General features: G+C 39.9%; 1 protein-coding gene across 2 annotated transcripts in view; it reads left to right on the forward strand.

Annotated features, from left to right (window-relative positions):
• Positions 1-17,652, forward strand: part of PLD5 (phospholipase D family member 5) — a gene marked incomplete at both ends in the record, with an annotated part of 347,611 nt that overhangs the window by 151,343 nt on the left and 178,616 nt on the right. The window contains one exon of one of the 2 annotated variants that reach the window (XM_080920189.1): positions 7,080-7,216. In XM_080920189.1, the coding sequence (XP_080776315.1) occupies positions 7,080-7,216 (137 nt within the window). Of the gene's footprint in view, positions 1-7,079; positions 7,224-17,652 lie in introns of those variants that run through there. The other variant, XM_080920190.1, reaches the window with a different exon arrangement.

Genomic DNA, 17,652 nt, shown 5'->3' on the forward strand with positions numbered 1-17,652 from the left:
TAGTCTACTTGGAAAGAGTCTCTGAACACAGATTTATGACCTTATCTAAAGAATTTTCCTGTGCAGAGCTCTCTGGAAGTGCTGGTGGTTCAGCACAGAAGTTCCACACTAGCTAGCTCTTCACCCATATGATAATTAGGTGCTATGTTATGATCAATCCACCCTTTCCACTTGTAACTCTAAAAGCCCTTATATACTCTATTGCTGGAACAATAAAATTCCTGAATAGATACTGACAGTAAAATGTTTGCTATTATATTCTGTTTTCATAGAGATCACTACTTTGTTTTTTTTTTAATTTATTTATTTATTTTATATATCTGAGTACACTTGCTTTTTTCAGACACACCAGAAGAGGGCATTATATCTCATTACAGATGGTTGTGAGCCACCATGTGGTTGCTGGGAATTGAACTTGGGACCTCCAGAAGAGCAGTCAGTGCTTCTAACCGCTGAGCCACCTCTCCAACCCACTACTTTGTTTTGTTTGTTGTAATTAATCCTCTAATTCCCCTCGATAACTTTTTTACAACTAAAATTTAGATTATGTTACTTATGTATTTTATCTTACTTTTCATAATTATCTTTTTTAGCACCATGTGATCTCTGAGGATTGGTGCTCAAGTATTATAGGATACCCCCCCAACCCCATCTACTCTGGGCATTAGGAATACTTGCTCTCTTTGGTCCTATTGTAGGTCAAAGATTGTTCTACTCATTCCCTTAAAGTGGCATTTATTAAAAGTGGCTCACTCATGTATGTGTGCTGGTCAGTACTAAACTCAAAACTCAGTGAGGACTTTCTGAGGCTCTTCTGTGGAGCTTTCTCTCCAGCCAGCTTTAGCTACCTTGGTCTTTCTAAACTCCCAGCTTTCTCTCCTTGGCTTCTGTTGGTGGACTAAGGATATACTGTTTCTCTGGTGTGCTAGTGTGCTGCAGGATCCATGCTAGGTTGCTGACTACATTTTATATGACTTTGGATGAAAATTAGTAAAGTTCATGAAGGGCTGCATGTATCATACTAAGGACCCTAAAGAATATGCGGATGAAGTGGAATTCATAGTAAAAAGTTCCCAAAAACCCCTTCTGCAGTACATAGTCTAGATTTTCTGATTTGGTTCTCCAGTGAAATCATATCCTACAACTTAGTAAGTCACCGAATGAGATGGCTCTGGACCTTCTAGGCTATGTGTTTTTCTGAGAACATAAATTAGAACACAAAGAATAATATGTCCTGAATTAATAATACAGATATAGCAACTCTGTTATGTTACACTGCACAAAGCCAACTATTCAACCTTGGTTTTGACCATTGGAGATATGTTGCCTAAAACTAATAGCAATAATAAAATAGCTAAATTTAATGTTGAATAGAAAATAAAGACAACAAATTGAAAACAATAAAGGAAAATGCTTAAATTTATACAACAAATCTATAATGTTTGCATCTAGAGATCTGAATTAACCAATCAGAATATTTCCAATTTGTTGGGTTATCATTGTTACTGAATCACTCAAATGTCTTTGAATTTTTGTTGGTACATCTCTCCTTGGAAAAGAATTTTCCTGGAAATTCCAGCTTTGCAGGGATTAAGAGGTAGATAAATAAAATGAGTTATATTTTTAAACTTGACCATGTTTTTAAAGCCATGTTAGTTTGCTTTGAAAAGAGCTTTAACTCTATATGAACCAAGTTGGTTATATTTAGGAAACTACATGTATATGCACATCATATATTTATGCAATAACATTTAATGAAAGAGAAGGCCATAATTTGAAGGAGAATTGAGAGGCGTACTTGGGGAAGTTTGGAGTGAGAGAAGAAAAGGGAGAAATGTTATAATTATATTATAAACTCAAAACTAAATAGAGCTTTAATAATAAAACGCAACATGATTTTTTAAATTTTACCCTTATGTTCATGGGTGCAAATTCCTTACTGATTGCTAAATAATATAGAAGCCTTGTTAGAAATATTTATAATTTCCAAGTATAGTACTCTATCCCTAGTCAGAGGTCCTACATATCTATTTCTTACTTGAGGTAAAGTATATATAGTAAATATATGGCTTTCAAATACTTTGAATGTTAGTGTAAGTGTATGTATTTCTTGACCAAGAATGTAACTCATTTGTATTTGTAGAACTTCAGTGAAAGCTTGACTAGTTGATTATTTTAATCTTCAGTTTCTTTTCATATGCTGAGTTCATCAATAATGTTTCGATTGTATGCATATCTATTGGTTTTTCTTACAACTATTTCCTTTGAGTCAGTTCAATAAAAACATGAAAGTATAGTTCATATCAGTTTCTGAAAATGATCTATCTACTCAGGAGTTAAAATGAAAAATTCTCTTTATAAGCTGAAGTTTGGTCTCATGAGACTTTTACACAATCATCTGAATAAAATCTTTCACTTTGATGAGATAGAAATAAATGAAATAAATCTTAGTGTGACCTTATGTTGTTAAAGTACTGTGCTTCAAGGACCCATTTTGAAATGAGGTTTAGAGTCTGAATGGGTCTTCTTCGGTAAATTAAAATGAAAATACTAGCTGAACTGCTCTAACAGAATTTAGTAACATGGAATTGAATTAATAGAAGTTAATGAAAATGTTAAGGTTTACTACATCAAAGAATTTACAATAGAAAACAAATTAGACAGGGTTTTCATTTACTGATTTATCATGGCATTGAGAACAAAGAGAAACAAATCAATAGTGTTATAGCATTTAGTATTCACTAGGGCTTGTCTGTCAGCTCCTACTCTGTATCTGATATGATATGTTGATGCTTTCTACAGGTTTGTTTCTTAGATGATGTTTAATTATATTGCCCAGGGTTTGCTCCCTACACTGAGGCTTTAAATGAGTAAGTTTTTATTAGTTTAAACTCTTCTAAAACCATTTGTTGTTTATTTCTGTGCACAATTTCTAGCAAAACTGTAGGAAATTAATCCCAGCAATGAGAGCATGAGGCCAAAGGACTATGAACTTGAAGATAATCTAGATTATACAGTGATCAAAGATATTAATAGAAACCCTAAAACTTTGAAAGTCTGAGAACAAAAACAAAACAAACAAACAAACAGCAACAGCAACAAAAACCTAGGGGAAATGGCTCAAAGTATAAGCATAAAATGACTTTCTGACTAGGACTCCAATCATTCAGGAAATAATTGTAAGAACTGACATAAGGTCTCACGTGAAGTTAAAAATCTTTGACAAAGCATCAGAAATGACCCCTAGAATAGGCAAAAAATTCTTACCAGCTAATCAGACACAGGATCTGTATACAGAATATATACATACTACATATATATATATATATGTATGTATGTATGTATGTATGTATACACAAACACACACAGAAGAACTTAAACAGTTGAAATCAAAATAGTCTAGTTTATATGTTCAGCGACTAAGTTGAATGCACAGTTTCCAAAAGTAGCAGTACAGGAACAAGGAGCCACCTCAGTCAGTAGATTGGCTACAAGAACCCGAGTGTAATCTCCATAGCATGTAATTAAGAAGGTGCGTGCAGAGGTGCACACTTGTAATCCCATCAGTGAGGAGGCAGAGACATGCAGATTCTTGGGCTTGCTAGCCAGACAGCCTAGTCTATTTAGTGAATCCCAGGACAATGAGAGACCTTGTCTCAAAAACCAATTTAAAATACAGTGCTTGAACAATGACATCTAAAGCTGCAAGGCTGTCCTTTGGCTTCCACATGCTTGTGTACATATATAAGCATGCACATTTTTAAAACATAAACATGGAAACAAACAATAAATTCATAGAAAATGTTCAATATCGTTAGTCACCAGAAAAGTGCAAATCAAACCTAGGTTCTGAAGAGATGGTTCAGTGATGAGGAACACTTGCTGCTCTTCCAGAGGCCCTAAGTTTAGTCCTTAGCACCCACGTCAGGTGGCTCACAGTTGTATAACTGTAGCTTCTGACCTCTTTGGGCATCAGCTCTCAAGTACACATGTCCACATACAAACACATATACTTACACATAATTAAAAATAATAAGAGTAACTTTAATAAACAAAATTGAGATGCAATCTTACCCCGGTTACAATGATTTTCACCAATGTGGGTGGGAGCACTGGTCAGAATGCTGTGGAATAGGGGTACCTTTATCTATGACACTGTCCGGAACCTGTCTAGTCACTGTCACTATAGAAATCAATATGGGGGATCCTAAAAAATTTCTAGTCTGGCTGTGCCACTTTTGTGTACCTAGTCAGAGATTTCTGCACATGTGCTCATGGTTACAGTATTCACAGTAAAAAAAAAAAAAAAAAAAAAAATTAATTCATTTGCAGGAAAATGTATCTAGAACTTGGGGTTATTGTGTTAAGTGAGATAGGCCAGTCTCACGATGACAGATACTGCATGTTTCCTCCTGGACATGGTGTATAGGGAAAAAAAGCAATAGTCATGAAAGTACAAGCTTTCACATAAGGGGTGTGTGTGGAAAGGAAAGAGAAGAGGAATGCAGAGAACTAAGAAGAAGGGGAGGCTGGGTGAATATGATTAATCAAAGTACATTGTATGAATATAGTAATGAAATGTCATAGTGGACCATAGTGTGTGTGTGTGTGTGTGTGTGTGTGTGTGTGTGTGTGTGTGTGAGTGAGTGCATGTGTGTGTGTGTGAGTGAGTGTGTGTATGTGTGTGTGTGACTATGTGAGTGTGTGTGTGAGTGAGTGTGTGTATGTGTGTGTGAGTGTGTGAGTGTGTGTGTGTGTGAGTGTGTGTGTGAGTGAGTGTGTGTATGTGTGTGTGTGAGTGTGTGTATGTGTATGTGAGTGAGTGTGTGTATGTGTGTGTGTGTGTGTGAGTGTGTGTATGTGTGTGTGTGTGAGTGTGTGTATGTGTGTGTGTGAGTGTGTGTGTCTGTCTGTCTGTGTCTGTGTGAGGTGGGGTTGGGAGGGAAAGAAGGGAGAAAGAAACAGAGAGAATAAATACCATGTATGGTTTCACACATTCGCATGGTTGAGGCAGAAGAATCATGAATATAAGGCCAGCATGGGAAGCAGAGTGAGAACTTGTCCTAGAAACAAAACCAACTACCACCAGTACCATATATTTTACTTAATAATGGCCTCAGAGTTCCAGAGTACTCATGTTTCTAGCTATTGCTATTGACTTCCTATTGTATCGACTTTATAAATAAACTTTACCATAGGTGTATGTCTAGACAAATACATAGTGTGTGCAGTCTTTACTACCCATGACTTAGGCACCAATGGGGACTCCTGGGACACATCCTTTTAGCACACAGAACTATGGGGCCAGGGCCGCCTGCAGGACCAAAAGCATCAGCATCTTTTGGGAACACACTGCAGGTGCATATCTTTGAGGCTCCATCCTGGACCAATTGAATCAGAAACACTGCAATTGGAGTCCAGGTATATCTATTATAATAAGCCCTCCAGGTAAATTTAATACATGTGGAAGTTTAGAAATGTCTCTTTAATATTTTGATTTCTGAAACTGGACTAGAATTACTTCTTAAAAATTATAGTCTGGTGTAGTCCCTAGTTATTTCAGAGGCCAAGACAAAAGAATGGCAAATTCCAGGTCTACCTGTGCTGCAGAGAGAATTTAAGGTGGCCTTAAATGAAACCCAACTTCAAACTGAAAACAAAACAAAACCAAAAAGAGAGAGAGAGAGAGAGAGAGAGAGAGAGAGAGAGAGAGAGAGAGAGAGAGAGAGAGAGGATGATGCTCAGAGCACCTGCCTAGTATATGCAAAGCCCTGGCTTCAATTCCAAAACCACAAGGGGGGGGGGCACTGGTGTCTTGACTTATGCCTTACTTTAATCCTAGCACTAAGAAGTCAGCCTGCCCAGTCTATACAGTGAGTTCCAGGACACTCAGAGTGACATAGTTAGACACTGGAGTGGGGGGGGGCAGAGAAACAGACACAAAGACACAGACAGAGAAGGGAAGAGAGAGAGACAGACAGACAGAGACCCACAGAGAAGAGTGTGAGAATGACCCAGTGCCCTTTCTTTTCCTGGTTTTCACTCTTTCTCCCCTTCCATGTGCATTCTTATGCTTTCGGTTTATTCAAATATTCATCTTGTTTCCCCAAACCATTTGGGGCAGCTCCCAGAGGTGTGTCTCAAGAGTGAGCAGTGTTTACTGAGTGCATTAACTCAATAGGACACAGGTAGTCTGCATAAAATAACTCCTTTCACTTACTCTGGGTCTTCTTTGCACCCTTACAAAGCAGCTGCCTTTGCTAATCCCTGCTGTACAAGCAGGCGAGATAAAACAAGGACGAAGGGCGCCATTCCTGGCTCTGCCTTAGAGCTGCATCTGACTCCTAACACAATACAGAAGATAAAGATTCTCTCTAGGGCATCGTAGAGTCCCTTCTTGTTTAAGGAAGGTTCTACTCATAACCTACTGTCTTCCAGAAAACTCTAGCTCCAAAAGCCATCAGTTGGGAGGGAACAGGGTGGGATGAGATTTTAACATCAGCTTGAGAATTTGGGTACAACCAGTTCAGACACCTACAGAGAGAAAGCAGGCTCAGACCATTGATGCCGGTGCTTCCAGCTCTCACCCAGTTACCCCCTTCCACTACCATGAACCATAAGGCTCTACACAGGAGCACCTGAAATCGCAGGGCTTAGATGTGATGACGGAGACAACCAGGGGTCTCCACAGCCAGCACGTTCAGCTTCTCATTGAAAATCAAGTGTGGGAATGCTATTCATGGCATCGAGTGAAGAAATAAAGCTATGTCCATGGCACAGTCCACCACCCTGGCATTCATACTTCTAGACCTTGTGGCCACTGTTGGTAGCCATCGCTTGTCGCCTGTCTTTGGGTTGGAAAGGACAGGCTGGTTCTGAAGTATGCATATCTCTGAGAGTTGTTTAACCTATTAGGGGTTTGTAGACTGTATTATTGAATAAACATAAAAACCTTAGGTGTTTCCACCTTCTCTAGAAGCTACATAATAATGACTCCCAGAAGACGCACTGGTGTTTCTGAAAAGTATCAGCGTCCTCCCGCCCACGCCTTCTGACGTTTCCTGCTTCTCCCTTTCCAGTCCCAGCAGAAGTGCATCGTGATCTTCGCGCTGGTCTGCTGCTTCGCCGTCCTGGTCGCGCTGATCTTTTCAGCGGTGGACATCATGGGAGAGGATGAGGACGGACTCTCAGAGAAGAATTGCCAAAATAAATGTCGGTAAGAGGTAACAAACAAAAATTCTCTTTTAGGGAGTGGGTGAGAAATTCAGGGACGGGTCTGGACAGGGAAGAGAGAAGTGTCTGCAGAACTTCAGGGAAACCTCACTCTCCTCGAGGATGTTGTTGTTTAGATCAGGTCCTAGGCATGATTGACAATTTCCTATGCTCTACATCCTATTCCTATTCTACAAAAAGAGCTGGTTGACGAAATAAAATATGTGAGTAGTCTGTATGTCTAAAGACTTCTGTGTATGTATGACATTTTGACCCACTTCTTAATAATGCCTGGCAAAGGCAAGTGCCCCAATGAACAGAGAACACAATTCTATTTGTTTATGCAGTAGAAGTTAACTCATGCATCTCAGGGTTGGCTGCGGCTTAGCACTTAGTTTTTTATGTGCTTATTCATTTTAATCAAGATGTTACTGAGGTAGAAACATACCAAGAAGAAGCTGTGGTCAACATCAAGCTAGAAAACATCTTTACTCCACAAATGCTATATGAATTTCGTGGCCACAGTACAGCTTTACAGTGACATCTATGTAAAAAAGAGATCATGCTGACAGAAGCCTCATAACAAGTATACACATTTCACCCTGGATATTTTGTCTTGAAGTTAAATGTTCTAGCATAAGAAATGTCCTGGAAAAAATAGGCTTTTTCCTCCTCTTTAATTCATTGCAATCTAGTTACCAGGGTATCAGTATTATATAAAGAGCAAAGGAAATAAGAAAGAAATCACTACCCCCCCCCCCTTTTTTTTAAATTTCTAATCTCAATATTAGAAACATGCATCATAGCCTGTTTCTTTCTTGGGCTAATAAAAGAGTTGAACTGGAGTCATCTTAAAGAAGCAACGGAACAATTGTACATGGCTCTTCTGCTGATGCTGTCTGCTACAGCACCGTCCGTGCAATGTGCAATCAATATCTAGAAAGAAACTTTACACAGGCCAAACTAGAAAACTCCCTTAAGACAGAGACTGAGTGGGCATTGGAATATTTTCTAGGTGGAACAGCATGGAGTTCACAGACTTTAGATGTCTAGTTATCTAAATAGAAAATATTACCAGGTTCGGATTCCAGATGGATTCAAAGAAAAATTGTATTGTCTTCCTGTATTGTTGTTTTATTTTTTGTTTCTTTTTCTAATTGAACAACTTTATTTTAAAAAACAAAGATAAATGTACAGATTTTAAGCATTTTTGCATAAATGTATACGAATACATTTTTGTCAGTGCTTGGTTTTTTAAAGATTTGATAGTGTGCATTAAGATCTTACTAGTTACAATGAGCATAAAGTGCATGTAAAACAAGATGTAACCTGGAATTACTCAAAGTTTTCTTGGTGTGTAAAGATTAAGCATAATGGTTTTTTATTTCTTTGTTTTGGGTTTTGGTGTGGGTGCTGGTGGTGTGCGTGCATGTGTGCTTGCATGAGTGTGTGTAATGCCTGTCCTACAAGGTTTATGTGGTGGAGTCAGAGCATTATCCAAATCCATAGCAAAACAGTGAGAGAAGCACAGTAAACGGAACAAACTCCCTGTTTGTTGCTAAGCCTGCAGAAATCTCTCTTCTGTGCTCCACGCTAACCCCTCACTTCTGGACCACTCTGTATCTATCTTTACCCTAATTATAGTCTTTGGCTCTACGGAAATATATGAACACAAACCTGAGAACATTCAGAGCTCATTGTCACGGAAGCTTATTGTAGCAAGGGTGTCAACACCACCAACTGTGCATTCCAGAGCCTCTGAGGCAGGCATAGCTGTCAGGGGGAGGTGGGGCTGTGATGCTCAAAGGGGAGACTGCCTCCTTGGGTCAGCATAAGGTGGCAGCATGACTTGTGACTGTTTAAAGGAAGCGTGCTTGGCTTTCTCTGGTTGGCCCTGAAGTAGGACTGAAAATCAGGAAATCTGGGAGTCATTCACTAGTTCCCAGCCATGATCTAAATTACTGCTGAGCTTCCGGGGCAAGTTGTCACAAGATGTGGCCAAAGCTGAGTTGCGTTCTCCCTTACGGTACAGCTATAATTCCTTTGTTTACTCAGCCTTCATCCCATAAACTTCCCCTGTTCTTATCATCTCCTCTTATGTGCTCATTTGCTTGTTTTAGCTTTTTGAGGAAGAATCTTATGTAGCCTCAGCCAGCCTTCCCTGTTCACTTTCCTGCCTCTTCCAAGCTCATGGGCTCCCACACTGGCTGGACTCTCCCAGCCTTCTGCTAGACTGCAATGTACACATCTCCATGTTTTCTCCAGCACCAAGTGTGCCTTGCTGCTAATTTTCACTGGTTCCACCCATTCCTGTCCTCAGAATGGTTGAGCACCATGTTTGTTTGGTTTTGTTTTGTTTGGTGGTTGTTTTGTTAGTTTGTTTTGCTAGCTCTTCATTCCTCTAGGCACTGATGCCACTGGTAAAAATGAACAAGCTTTTCCAACAGAGCTGGATTTCCTGAGACTGATAACCCCTAGCAGGGGTCAATGTTCAGGTCAGTAGGTGCTCCCCAGAAGGCTGGCCCCATCCCCCATCCCCCCTCCCCCTTCTGTATATCTTCATTCTCCCTGTCACCACCTTACTTTTTCTCTGTCTCTTCTCAGACTTTACTCTGCAGTGGCACTCATTGGATCAACTGATAGTTCTCTCCAGTGGCTGTGACCCCACAGAGGTACATACAGTTTCTCTGCAGGCTTCCTTGCTCTTGGTGGTGTTACTAAACACAGGGTCCTGTGCTCAGTAAAACCTTTGCTGAGATCTGCTACTTAGAAATTCAAGTCTGCCTGTATGTGTCTCTGCTGAACGTCAAATGCAGCCTGACAGCTCTCTCCTCTGTGTTTTGATAGCCTCTCCCCAAGTTCTGTTTTACACCTTGTTCTTTTCCAAATATCTCCCTGCAATTCATCTTGTTCCACTCACTAGCTCATCTATCCTGTGATGGATCTCCAGTCTCAATCACACTGCTCAGGCAGCTGCCCCAACTTTTATGTTCTTATTAATGTGTCTCGCCATGGTCTTTTCTGTCTGCTTTGCTCTATTTTTTTTGGGAGGGGGGGTGGTCCCACATGTTGCTTTTCTGCTATGTGACTATACTAATAGGAAATAATCACACATTCACCTATCATAGATTACAAAATGCAAATTATTCAAAAATGGTCCTCCCCATACCTTCTATTTAAGTTTAAAGATGGGATCTTGCTCTGTCCTCAGGCTGATCATTCTTGCGATTGGCTTGTCATTCCTCTACTGACTTTCTCTTTTGAGACTTTCCTCTTGAAAGGACTCCTGCGTTCTTGTCATCTCAAGACTCCAGGTCCAGAGTCACAAACCATGTTGAGTCTTTATATTTTCCCACTTCCTATTTATACACGGCCAGTTCCTTTGTGAGAACTTTGGATTCTGTTGGTGCCATTGGCTCATTATCTTCTGATTACGTACAAGGCTAGATTTTTTTAAAAAAATCCTGAAAACAAGAACCCACAAGCTACCCCTGATCCCCATCTTACACTGTACTCCATAGCTCAGCACCAAGGTTTTAATAGGCAATAATTTTTATGTGATCCAAGTATAAATTACTGAGATTGTACTGTTCATTGGGGTGACAATGTGTGACATATCTATGTCACCATAGTGGAATTTTCTGTGGTGTAACAGTTGATGATTGTGGGAGCAGAGCCCGAAGTGATGATACAAGTGGGGACTATGATGAAAACACAAAGTTCTGATCCTCAGCTTCTCGATGGCAGCATTATGGAAAGAGAAGGAGCTTCCCAACAACAGCTTTGCCTTTGGATAATAACAGTCCCCATTCCCCTATGGGAATAATCTTGAATAGAGTTTCTCAAAAGAAGGCATATGACTCCCAGACAGATGGGCATTCCTTGGCTGTCGGTGATGTAGGGAGTAGCTCCTCGTGGAATGTGACTGCACCTTACCTCATTTACACGGATGCATGACACTAGCATCTCAGGAAGACTGATCAGAGTTCTGTGGCTACAGCACACTGTGCTTGGCTGTTATGGCCACTGTGCCTGACAGGTTCCTGCCCTACAGGCAGCCTTCTTTGTTACCCCAGGACCAGGGACAGGAGGTGTCAGTAGGAGAGGGGTTTGTGAATCACTAGTTAACCTCAGGATGCAGTGGGTGGGAGCTGATCCCTAAGAGGCAGAGCTGGCAGGAGCAGGAAGAACTTCAACTGAAGTGAAATTGAATAATTTAGGATTTTTTTTTTTCTAGCCGGCACTGAGTACATAACTTTCAACAAAAATTTAAAGCGAAAGATAAAAGCTCAGTTCTTTTTTTTTTTAATTGAACAACTTTATTTAAAAAACAAAGATAAATGGACAGATTTTAAGCATTTTTGCATAAAAGCATACGAATACATTTTTGTCAGTACTTGATTTTTTTAAAGGTTTGATAGGGTGCATTGAAATCTTACTAGTTACAATGAGTATAAAGTACATGTAAAACAAGATGTAACCTGGAAATAGTCCAAGTTTTCTTGGTGTGTAAAGATTAAGCATAATGGTTTTTCATTTTCTTTTATCTTTCTCTCTCTCTCTCTCTCTCTCTCTCTCTCTCTCTCTCTCTCTCTGGCCTTTGTTTTTTCTTGAACTTCATATACTCTGTGAGTTGTTTCTGGGGTGTTCAGAGCTTTCTGGGGTTAGCATCCAATTATCAGTGACTGCATATTATGTCTGCTCTTTTGATTGTGTTACCTCTCTAAGTGAAGGCAAAAAGAATCCGCTAAACATATCTCAGTGCAGACAATTTTAGCTCTAAACTTGACTTTCAAACATAATGGCACATATTAACATTTTATTTCACTATTGAAACCTATCAAATTCATATCTTCTAAATTATGAGGGAGTTTTATTAGTAATCATACTCAGGAAATTATGTTTATATAACCCCAAGATAAAAACTATCTGAGATTATTTTTTGAAATATTTCCTTATCTTTAACATGTAGTCCTTTAAAAGAGGGAAATCTGGGTGAGTGTGACACTTCCTAGTGGTCTGTAATTACCACTCGGGGAAGCAGCAGAAGCTAATTATTTCAAAGTTTTGATTTTAATGAAACTTAATATACAACTAATGATGCTGACATTTCCTGTTGCCGGTTTGGGTCTCCAGGAAGATTATTTGAATGTGGTGAACATTTCTCAAAAAGTTCACTAAACTCTTATAGGCAGAGCCATACCTGATAATCATGATAAATGCCAAGAACAGTTGTCAGTAACAGACAGCAAGGATCATCTCTCTGTGAAGCCATTCTTAAAGTGCCAAGGAGAACCCAGAATTAAGGAGAAGCAACAGAAACACTGACAGAAAACATTACTTTTGCTATGTCATGCATCATAGTAGAGGTCAAAGGCACACATGCATGTGATGGTCAGAGCAGCAACTTGTAGGAACCAATTCTTTCCCCATCATGTGGGTCCCAGGATTCAAACTCAAGTTGCCAGCCTTAGCTTTAAGTACCCTTACCAGCTGAGCAATCTCATGAGCCCTTTACTACACATTGTGAGCCCTGAATTTATTTGCAGTATTGGTTTAGACCAGTGGTTCTCAACCCTCCTCGTGCTGCCTTTAATAGAGTTCCTCATGTTGTGGAACCATAAAATTGTTCCATTACTACTTCACAATTGTAATTCTGCTACTGCTATAAATCTTATGTAATTATCTGATGGCCAGAATATCTGATATGTAGCCCCCAAAGGGGTTACAACCTACAGGTTGAGAACCACTGGTTTAGAAGATTATTTTTTTACATGAGATGAATTTTCTTGTAAATGCTGAGGAAACCTCTCTAATTCATTACATACAGTGCTCTGCTCACATCCTGCCCTCCTGACCAGCTCCATTTCTGGATGTTCCCCATATTTGCCAATGTCAAGCCACAGCTGTGGTTACTCCATATGGCTCCCTGGCTATAAATGCCAGATCTCAGTGTCTGTCTGTGCAACATGCATTTAGCTGGATGCAGCCTTTGTACCTTTCTCCATCTCACAGGCCTCACAGAAGACGGCCTTACTTTAAGCTCAGGTTACCCTACATTTGGGGGCTTTCACACTGCCTAGAGCTGACCTCTGCCGGAATGCCCTTGCTACTGACAAACACTAGCTTTAGTTATGGGGTTTTATTCCCAGTTAGTTAACTCATCCCATTCTCACAGTAATCTTGTGCTGCCAAATAAGTATATTGAGGTCCATGAAAACTCCCATTAGAAATCTGGATGATAGTCACTAATAATATAAAATATCTTGGTGTGACTCTAAGCAGGTGAAAAATCTGCCTGACAAGAACTTCAAGTCTCTGAGAAAAGAAATTGAAGAAGACCTCAGAAGATGGAAAGATCTCCCATGCTCATGGATTGGTAGGGTTAACATAGTAAAAAATGGCTATCTTATCAAAAGCAATGTACAGATCCAATGAAATCCCTATCAAAATTCCAACCCAATTCTTCACAGAAATAAGTAAAGCAATTCTAATTCATTTAGAGTAACAAAAAACCCCAAGATAACAAAAACTATTCTCAGCAATAAAGGAACTTCTGAGGGAATCACCATCTTGAACCTCAAGCTCTACTACAAAGCAATCCTGATTTAAAAAAAAAAAAAAAAAAAAAAAAAAACCCGCATGATATTTAATGGTACAGAGACAGGCAGGTAGATCAATGTAATAAAACTGAAGACCCAAAAATGAATCCACACAATGTCACTTGATCTTTGACAAAGAAGTAAAGACTATCCAGTGGAAAAAAGACAGAATATTCAAAAGAGGGTGCGAGCTAAAGTGGTGGTCAGCATGTAGAAGAATGCAAATTGACCCCTTCTTATCTCCTTGAACAAAGCTCAAGTCCAAATGTATAAAAGACCTCCACATAAACCATATGCACTGGATCTATTAGATGAGAAATTGGGAAAGACCCTTGAACACATAGGCACAGGGAGAATTTTCCTGAACAGATCACCAATGACCACCCAGGCTTTAAAATCAACTATAGAGAAATGGGATCTTATAAAACTGAAAAGCTTCTGTAAGGTGAAAAACATTGTCATCAGGAAAAAATAGCAACTAACAAATTTAAAAAAAGATCTTTACCAATCCCATATCTGATAGAAGGCTGATATCCAATATATACAAAGAACTCAAGAAGTTAGACTCCAGAGAATCAAACAATCTTATTGAAAAATGGGGTACAGAGCTAAACAAATTCTCAACTGAGAAATATTGAATGGCTGAGAAGCACCTAAAGAAATGTTCAACATTCCTAGTAATCGGGAAAATACAAATCAAAACAACCCTGAGATTCCATTTCACACCAGTAAGAATGGCTAACATCAAAAATTCAGGCAACAGCAGATTCTGGCAAGGATGTGGAGAAAGAAGAACACTCCTCCATTGCTGGTAGGATTGCAAGCTGGTACAACTACTGTGAAAATCAGTCTGGTGCTTTCTCAGAAAACTGGGCATAGTACTACCTGAGGACCCAGCTATACCACTCCTGGGCATATATCCAAAATATGCTCTAACATCTAACAAGGATAAATGTTCTATAATGTTCATAGCAGTCTTATTTATAATAGCTAGAAGCTGGAAACAATCCAGATGTCCTTCAACAGAGGAACGAGTACAGAAAATGTGGTACATATACATAATGGAGTACTACTCATCTATTAAAAACAGTGACTTAATGAAATCTGCAGGCAAGTGATAGAACTAAAAAATGTCTTCCTGATCATCCTGGGTGAGGTAGCCCAGTCACAAAAGAATACACATAGTATGTACTCACTCAGAATACCCAAGATACAACTTACAGACTATATGAAGCTCATGAAGAAGAAAGAAGAAAACATGGATGCTTCAGTCCTACTTAAAAGGGGGAACAAAATAATTATGGGAGGTAGAGCATAGGAGGGACTTGAGAAGAAGAGAGGAGGGGTAAAAGACAAAAAGAAGCATATCAGGTATGGGAGGAGGTGGGAGAGATGTACAAAGGATTAGGAAATTGAACAGATGTGTGTAGGAGTGGAGGATAAGCAACAGAAAGTCCCAGATGCCAGGAAAGCAAGAGGCTCCCAGGACCCAATGGGGATGACATTAGCTGAAATAACCAACAAAGGGAGAGAGAACTTGTAGAGATCGTATGGAGAGGTTTGGCATGCCCCCCTTTTGAGGGATGGGGCCACCCATCCTTCTCAAAAAAGTTAACCCAAAACTTTAACCTGTATATAGGAAATACAGGGACAAAGAATCGAGCAGAGACTGAAGGGAAGAACATTCAGAGACTGCCGCACCTGGGGACTCATCCCATATGCAGCCACCAAACCCAGACACTATTGCTGATGCCAAGAAGTGCTTGCTGACAGAAGCCTGATATAATTGTCTTCTGAGAGGCTCTGGCAAAGCCTTACTGATACAGATGAGGATGCTCACAGCCAACCATCAGACTGAGCATGGAGACCCCAGTGGAGGAGTTAAGGGAAGGACTGAAGGAACTGAAGGGGTTTGCAGTTTCATAGGAAGAACAATATCAACCAACCAGACTCCCCCTCCCTGAACTCCCAGAGACTAAACCACCAACCAAAGAGTACACATGGAGGCACTCATGGCTCCAGCCACATATGTAGCAGAGGATGGCCTTACTGGGCATCAACAGGAGGAGAGGCCCTTGGTCATGTGAAGGCATGATGCCCCAGCATAGGGGAATGTTAGGGTGGTGAGGTGGGAGTGGGTGAGGGATGAGGGAGCACCTTCATAAAAGCAGGGGGAAGAGGAGTGCAATGGGGGGCTGTGAAGGGGAAACCAGGAATGGGGATAACATTTGAAATGTAATAAAAAATAACCAATAAAAAATTAAATGTTAAAATTTTTTTTAAAAGAAAGAAATCTGGATAAGACAGGGTTGGCCATGTAAGGCAGTAATTCCAGCACTTGAGGGTCTAAAGCAGAGAAGGATGGATTCTAGAACAGAATGAGCTACAGAGCAAGATTCTTCCTCAGAGTGAGAGTGAAAGAAAACTTAGCAGAAGGAGGGAAAAGGTAGAAAGAGAAAAAATAAAGAAAAAGAACAATAGATACTTTCAGCTCATCCCACAGCATTAACTGAACTGCTGGGTATAGGGAGTCTTGGATCTGGTTCTCATCCTTTGTCCTGTTGTTTCTTTGCTACTAGAACAAACAAGCAAACTATAAAAGCATTGCTAAGAGTAGAAACTTCCCTCCCCAGTGTGAACACATCAGGAGTACTGCACACATATTGGACATTCTGGAACTCCCAAGACACTCAGATCAGTGCCTCTTTATCTCTCAAAATGATCTTACATGAGTATTGAGTTTGGATCTAGCTTTGCTGAAATGAAAGTTGAATCAAGGATACTTTAACTTAAGACACTCAATGGAAGTAGCATCAGTCTAGCCTGGGATTGTGATATTGCAGGCTGATTATATAGCTTTGTATCTACTGCAACTCCTTTCAAGTTTAGACACTGATAATCACACCCAAGCTAAGCTTAGGCCCCCAGGGATCAAATAAAAGTCACTGGAGCAGTGGACACTTGTAATTTCAACCTGAGGAGACAGGAGAATCCTATGGGCTCATGAGCCCAGCGGTCTAGAAAGAGAGACAGCTCAAATGGAGACCCAAGCACACACATACAAATACTAACCACAGGTGAATGTACATGCACATGTATATACATGTATACAAACACACAGACAGAGAGGAGATTGAAGCATTATACCTTCAAATGTTACAGTTTATATTTTATTCAAACAGTCTCTCTTCAGAAGTTGCTCTGCCTCTTCCTCTTGCTCTTTCTCCTCCCTCCTTCCTTTTACTTCTTCTGGCATTTGTCTGACAGATGAGACTAGACAACCCTTCTTGTACATATGTTTAGTCTCCCTTTATCTGATTGACCTTTTAGTCCCTATTACAGCTTTGGCAAATAATGGAGAATCGACATTTGTCTTTGTAAACATTATCATCAAATTTGCATTTCTTCTTGGATCCCAGGGATGCTTGCCATGTCAAAGAGCACATCCTCTTTGTCACAGCACACCCTTGAGAGAAGCCATCTGAATTGCTGCATCCTAAGCTGTCTGCTCTCCTAGACTGCATGTGTGCTGGAATTGGAAATGTGTATCTTATTGATATTTGCGCTTCTGGAAACTGGCACCTTGCCAGAATCTTTGAAGGACCTAAATGCTGAGGACAAAAGGGATAAAAGAATATAACTCTGACATCATATGTCTTCTAAGAGTGCCCAGGAAGAGTAGGTAGTCAAATCAATTATAAACTAGAACATGGAGGAAAAGAGCAAGATGGTATGAAAAGAAAGAGAAACCGGGTCAGAAAAAGCAAAACTTAAATATCTGCTGAACTAGTTAAGGACAACTCTTCTGGATTTGCATTTTCCTATCTGTTAAAAAAGA

Source organism: Micromys minutus (assembly GCF_963924665.1).
Source record: "Micromys minutus genome assembly, chromosome: 1".
In the NCBI taxonomy this organism is placed as follows: domain Eukaryota; kingdom Metazoa; phylum Chordata; class Mammalia; order Rodentia; family Muridae; genus Micromys; species Micromys minutus.